Below are 7,482 nucleotides of genomic sequence, written 5' to 3'. Positions count from 1 at the left end.
TTAAAGACTTAAACACAAAACCTAAAACCATAAAAACCCTAGAAGAAAACCTAGGAAATACCATTCAGGACATAGGCATGGGCAAAGACTTCCTGACAAAAATACAAAAAACAATGGCAAAGAAAGCCAAAATTGACAAATGGGATCTAATTAAACTAAAGAGCTTCCCCAGAGCAAAAGAAACTATCATCAGAGTGAACAGGAAACCTACCAAATGGGAGAAAATTTTTGCCATCTATCCATCTGACAAAGGGCTAATATCCAGAATCTACAAGAAACTTAAACAAATTTACAAGAAAAAAACAAACAACCCCATCAAAAAGTGGGTGAAGGATATGAACAGACACTTCTCAAAAGAAGACATTTATGTGGCCAATAACTCTATGGAAAAAAGCTCGTTATCACTGGTCATTAGAGAAATGCAAATCAAAACCACAATGAGATACCATCTCATGCCAGTTAGAATGGCGATCATTGAAAGTTAGGAAACAACATATGCTAGAGAGGATGTGGAGAAACAGGAACACTTTTACACTGTTGGTGGGAGTGTAAATTAGTTCAACCATTGTGGAAGACAGTGTGGTGATTCCTCAAGGATCTAGAACCAGAAATACCATTTGATCCAGCAATCCCATTACTGGGTATATACCCCAAAGGACTATAAATCATTCTACTATGAAGACACATACACACATATGTTTTATTGCAGCACTATTCACAATAGCAAACACTTGAAACCAACCCAAATGCCCTCAGTGAGAGACTGGATAAAAAAAATGTGGTCCATATACACCATGGAATACTACGCAGCCACAAAAAAGGGAGTTCATGTCCTTTGCAGGGACATGTATGAAGCCAGAAACCATCATTCTCAGCAGACTAACACAGGAACAGAAAACCGAACAGCACATGTTCTCATTCGTAAGTGGGAGCTGAACAATAAGAACACATGGACACAGGAGGGGAATATCACACACTGGGGCCTGTGAGGGGGTAGGGGGCCAGGGGAGGGAGAGCATTAGGAGAAATACCTAATGTAGATGACAGGTTGATGGGTGCAGCAAACCACCATGGCACGTGTATACTTGTGTAACAAACCTGCACATTCTGCACATGTATCCCAGAACTTATCAAGTATAATAAATTTTTAAAAAAGCATAATACTCGATAGGTAGTTTTTCATTCCTCAATTTGGAATGTTTTTAAAATTTGAACCAAACATGCACTCCAAAACTGCACCTAACAAAATCATAATTATATTCTTAATATCATTAAATACCCAATCCATGTCTAAATTACCCCAGCTGTCTCAACGACAGATTTTTCACGTTAGTTTGGATTAACAGTCAAAGTGATGTGGTTGTTATGTTTACTTTGTTATGTAACCATTCTTTGTGTGAGAGCCTGTGTGTGTGTGTGTGTGTGTGTGTGTGTGTGCATGCGCATGTCATGTAATTTTTTGCAGAGGAAAATAATAATATGCAACACTCTTTGTATTTCGCTTAGTGCTTCATTTTGTGTCATTTTATTTATTTCTGTACCAATTCTTTTAAACTAATGTTGAGATCAAGGATATTTATTAGCTTAGGTTCATTCTTTTAGTTTTTTTTAATAAAGCAAAATTCTTTTAAAAAACCCTATCATAGTCAGAAAATAAAATTAAAAGTTTGGAGTGATTATAGTGACAAAGATGTATAATATATTAATTTTCAGGATCTTATAAAAAAACAAAAAATTATAGATAAGAAACAACTCCAAATGCTAGGACTTTCAAAATTGCTTCCAGCTGTGTGCAGAGAATTCACTGGCCATTATCAGAAAGATTACAGATTATTTCTGTCTCTCCTCAAACCTAAGTTATTAAAGTTTAAAATCTATTTGGGAGCTTTTTGAAGGGTCAGTATGAATTAGCCCTCCTCTCTGTTCAGTCTCCATGGTTCTTCCAGGCAAGGAAACAATAGCATTTAAAACATACCAACCAAGAATGTGCCTGGGGATAGAGCAGCAAGGCTGTTTCAGAGTCTGGCCAACCCACGCACAGCCTTCACTGTCAACGACATCCCAACCCCTCCATACCCTGACCAGCAGGTCTTCTTTCAGGTCACTAAGGTGTATATGGTTTTGGAGAACAGAACCGAAGGTGAAAAAAGGACAGAAGCAAAGGAAAACAAAACAAAGCCAGACCTGGAGATCATTTTCAAATTCTTCCCTCCTCATATAAGTGCTGCCCCTTTTTTTCTTGTTTGTTTTTATACATTATTGTTTGCCCCACAGGCATCAAGCTGTTAGTGTGTACAGGAGGGATTAAAGTGAGACTGCATGTTGGATGAAATATAAATTTAAATTATACTTCTGTCAGTTTGGAATCAGGGATTGTTTCTCAAGGTCTCCCCAAACACTTAATTTCAAATGAGTCTTCATTTATTACTTCAAGAAAGGCCAAATGCATAATTTATCAGCAGCTTTCAGTCAATATACCCTTATAAGCATGTTTCCCATGAGCCTTCGAGTAAAAATATGTTATGCTAATTCTATTAGTTGGGTACACAGGAGCTATCTAAGAAAGTAAACAAGCTTTAAAAGGAGACACATGTGAACAAAGAAATACCTGTCAACCTACTGCCCAGGGTCAAATTACCAAGGGAACAAGGAGGTGGTAAAGTTGTCTCATTATTTATGCCCAGAGTGTCTCTCGACTGGAACTCTGAGACACCCAGTGGCTCTGTGTGGTGACTCAGGGGTAAGATGACACTGAGTGTGACTGTGAGCTGGAGAGGGGACTTACCGGGTCTCCAGTGGCACGTTGCTGTTTAGCACCCAGCTGTCCTGAAGCTGAACGGACTCTGGTGTGGTGGCCAGGTCATTGGGCGCTGGGGCCGGGGCGTGGATCTGACTCCGCCGATTGGTCAGTGAGTTCCTGTTGAGGGAGTTGGCAGATGAGTGGTGATGGGACAGCGTGTGGTTGTGAGGGGGTGGGAGAGGGGGCCTCAGAGTCGACTGGCTGTGGTGGTTTGGAGGGCCTGAAAAAAAAAGGAGAAATGACTGTCAGTGTCTGCAGATTCCAGTCTCAGGCACTCTGCAAACCTCTGGAGGAGAGTTTGAAACCAAAGTCTCCAAGCTGACAATTGCTGAAAGCCTCAAGCTAGAGCAACAGATAAGACTGCAGCAGGCATCCCAGAGTTAGTTACAAATAAATAATTGGCTTTGATTTGCATTTATCCACACACATCAAATGAAGAATAATGAGAAACTAGTTTAGCAAAACCAGGTGGATAAGGGCTGACCAGAGGAATTATTTGAAACATATTAATACTGTAATGAAAGTAACATGACATTCAAGGCTGATCACTGCCGTAGCAAGTCCCTATTCCCTTTCCAGGTAAACTAGTACATTGTACACATTCTTTTCAAAAATTTTATCTTTTGAAGATATTAAGAATATGGCACACTCTACGTCAGGGAGTAGCACCTTTAAATACCTGTAGGGACCAGGCAGGAGGATGGAGTGGGCTAGCTATGGACTGAGCTGAGGTGGAGAGGCTAGGGGGCAGCCCTCACTCAGCACCAGGTCAATCTGGTCACATGGGAATGAGGGACAGAGCTCAAGGTAGCCGTAATTTCTAGTTTCTCTAGAAAAGCTGGAAATCTGGACTTGTAGATAAAATTTCCTAGTTTTTAGAAATGCTGACAACTCAAAATAAGATTTATATATACGTATGTGTGTGTACACACATATTTGTGTGTATATATATGTGTATATGTATAATATACACATATACATATAAACATATCTCTATCTATCTATCTATCTATCTATCTATCTATCTATCTATCTATCTATTTAAATGAGAGTGAACAAAACACACCTGCGACCCCGCTCAGCTCAGCAGGTTGCTAACTTCTCTCCTCTGAGAGATGAACCCTGAGGATTCAGTCTCTGGAGAAGGTCATGGCAGATGTTTTCAAGCCATGACCCTGACTCCAAAGTGCATCCTGCGTTTTTTTAAATAACAAAATCCTCTATCCTTGCAGGAAAAACAAAGGAGAGCTTTCCCTTGGAAAATATCCCCTTGTAGATATCGCTGTCTCTGACAACTCCACACAAGGTTTTCCTAGCAACCGATTCTCAATCTACAAAATGAAATATTTTAAGCATAATGAAAATGAAAGTAGTTCGCTATGCGATGAAGCCTATAATTTCGTTTTAATGGATGCTGAAACATGACTTTTAATTTGTGTCCTTTGAGAAAGTTTATTTTTTGAAGCTTCCAGTCAGGGCTGGCAGCTCACCAGGTGACTGTTGAGCCTTGTCATTTTTGGCCCCTGCCAACTTTAAAAATCCTCAGCCCCTGCTGTCCTGGCTTTAAGAAGTTGGCTCAAGTCATTTAAACAAGCAATTTGACACAAATTTCAACTACTTGTCTCCTTATGTGGCCGGGCTACATCTCCAAAAGGTGTAATCTACATTCTGGGGTTCCTGTGCCGGCTGCAGAAACATTCTGAAGAAAAGACAACATGTCAAGAAGATACTAGGTTTGGAGAGCATCCTGACCAACAAAAACAAGAAGGAAACATACGGAGGAAACAGGTTCCTTGAAGTGTGCATCTTTAGGCTGAAATTACTTGGGTGTTTTTTTTTTCGTTGTGATGTTTAGAAAAGCACAGTGACAACAAAAACCCAGTGGGAAATACCACTATACAGTTGTATAGATTTTAAATCGTGTCCTCCAAGTGAACCTGTAATTCCTATTTTACATTATGCATCAGTGACATTTTAAATATATCTTTGGGGGAGTTTCATAGCTGTAGCAGGCTATTATATTTCCTGGCATTGTTGTCTGTCTAGTAATGTATTATTACATAGTTATTTAGCATTTGTCTGTCTCATATTAGTGGAAAGAGGTGGGAAAGGGGGGGTGAAATGATGTAATAATGATCCTTCAGGGATGCTATCCAAGCCCTTCGCACACACGGTTAATGAATTCTCATGCCTTTCTTTCCCCCTCTCTCAACTCCCATGCAAGTGGTGTCATTATTCACCATTAGTTAGGTAATTACAAGACTTGCTTCAGGAAGATGGAGTGGGTCAGTGCACAAGTGAGAACCTGCCCTCCCCAGCCCTAAGTCCTAACTTTCCATCTCCCTCTGTCCTTGCCCCCCACACTCCCCTCTCCAGACTACACAGTCTTCTAAAGCACAAAGAGGCCATGTGAAGGATTTAATTCCCTAAATGAGATACCAGACCCTCCTGCTTCCTGTTGATTCACTCTGAGCTAAGTTCTCCTTGTCTACTCCAGCTTGTGTGGCCCTCGTGAGGTCCATCTGTGTTGTGCGTGGGCAGAATTCCTGCGGTTGTTTGTGTGCTTCTCTTCCCAGGGGGAAGAGAAGCTCTGACCTGGGTGCTATGCGTTGTGTTCCAAATAAAATGATTTGGGAGTTTTCCAGTTAACTAGAAGAGACGTCAAGTTCTCTTTTCATTTATCCTAATGAGAAGGCATAGAGCTTCCTGGGGGAAATGGAGAAGGAAAAGTAAGGGAAGATGGAAGAATACTTAATTCTCCACTCACCCAGCCCTCCTATAAAGCAACATATTTCATTGCAAATAAATCAAATTATTGACAGCAACAAAAACAAAAATTATCCAGCATTCTCAGTATTGGAAGACATTCTCCTCCTACCTGTTGCTCATTTTCACCACGGCATTGATTATATTTGCTCATTTATCTATCTATCCTGAAGTCATATTTTCCAATGAGGTGCAGGAGGCAGAAGGAAAAGACAATTACAATACAGAGTGGTAAATGTGACCCCTGGGATATATACAGAGGAATGTGGGAACATCTAGAAGGGGCATTTAGTTAGAGGTTAGGAGACAAAATCTACAGAACTGGGTTCAAGAATTGAGTCTGCCACTTTCTAGTTGTGTGAACCTGGGCATGCTACCTCATTTCTTTCATTCTCAGCTTACTCATCTGCCAACTGGTGAAAACAGCAGTAACTACCCGCTAAGGTTGCTGTGAAAGTTAGAGAGGAAGGATGAATGTAAAGTGCTAAACATGCTGCCTGATGGCTGGCAAGTCCTTGAAAACCAAGTGCAGAGATCAGGGATGGCTTCTTTCAGGGATGAAAGGATGGATAAGACATAACCGCAGCTCTCAGGGAGCCCAGATTTGAGTAGGAAAATTAAATCCAAATTTCATCTATCTAGGGCAGATGTCACAGACTGACAGCCCTCAAGCAGAATATTATCAAAAATTCAAAGTTGAGATTTTGCATAGTGTTCCAGATTTCTGACTTCTCTTGAAAGCAAAACCAAACCCAAAATATGGAGTCTGTATCCTCTCAAAACAACTGGATAGAGCTGAATGCTGTGAAGGGTGGGGTGGCTTACCTGATTTGCCATCAACCCTAGTGATCCCTGTTCTCTTAACCTGGCTGGCTGTATGCATTTATATTTACTGACACCTAATAGTATGTTTTTGATTCCTAGTTTCACTCAGGTGCCCTGGTATTCGGTATAAGTAATGTACCTCTAGTATGAAACACCTCTGTTACAGCAAATGATCACAAGCAACTTTTTGTATTTATCACTTTTCACTACAGTCATCCAACACACTTGCTGGGTGGGAAGGTTTTTCTGTTTCAAAAATGCAAACAATGGCTGACAACATGCCTTCTCGCTTTCCGAAAAGTCAAAATACACGAAAAGCTCTTCTGTAAAGCAACTGATACCTTCAACCTACTCTGATGGGAGATGAATAACTCAGCTTGATGAAGGAAGCCTCATGTCCACTGTAAGTTCCATACATTTATTGGGTTTAATTAATGTGCATATTATTAAGAGCTCTTCTATTACATAAATATGAAATCACATAGTAATGCAATTTAAAGATAAGAAACTATCTAATGTAAATTCTTACACATTATCAACCTAATCAGTATGCTATTAGTAGACAAAAGGCAACTGTCATTAAAATATTACTGCTGACCTGATACTGCACTTGATGTACCTTCAGTCCAGAACCTGGAATTTATTTTTAGGTACTGCATGGCTTTTAGTCCTAGGCAGAAGGAACTGTCTTGTTGGCTCTTTGCTAAAAACCAGGGGAGGTATAGGTAAGGCTCCTGGAAAAGACAAGTGAATTTATAGAGAAGGTGTTTCCTGTGTGTTTAAAAATCAAGGGCTTGGCCGGGCGCGGTGGCTCAAGCCTGTAATCCCAGTACTTTGGGAGGCCGAGACGGGCGGATCACGAGGTCAGGAGATTGAGACCATCCTGGCTAAGACGGTGAAACCCCATCTCTACTAAAAAATACAAAAAACTAGCCGGGCGAGGTGGCGGGCGCCTGTAGTCCCAGCTGCTTGGGAGGCTGAGGCAGGAGAATGGTGTGAATCCAGGAGGCGGAGCTTGCAGTGAGCCGAGATCCGGCCACGTCACTCCAGCTTTGGCAACAGAGCGAGACTCCGTCTCAAAAAAAAAAAAA

The 7,482-nt window shown here is 40.9% G+C and overlaps 1 protein-coding gene across 1 annotated transcript in view; it reads right to left on the bottom strand.

The window, feature by feature from the left end:
• TENM2 (teneurin transmembrane protein 2) overlaps positions 1-7,482 on the bottom strand; it is a 1,242,216-nt gene that overhangs the window by 317,376 nt on the left and 917,358 nt on the right. The window contains 1 exon segment of the mRNA XM_017849440.1: positions 2,786-3,020. Within this exon segment, the coding sequence (XP_017704929.1) occupies positions 2,786-3,020 (235 nt within the window).

Source organism: Rhinopithecus bieti, unplaced genomic scaffold (genome assembly GCF_001698545.2).
Source record: "Rhinopithecus bieti isolate Rb0 unplaced genomic scaffold, ASM169854v2 scaffold_30732, whole genome shotgun sequence".
Taxonomy (NCBI): domain Eukaryota; kingdom Metazoa; phylum Chordata; class Mammalia; order Primates; family Cercopithecidae; genus Rhinopithecus; species Rhinopithecus bieti.
This window is presented reverse-complemented; position numbering and strand designations above follow the sequence as displayed.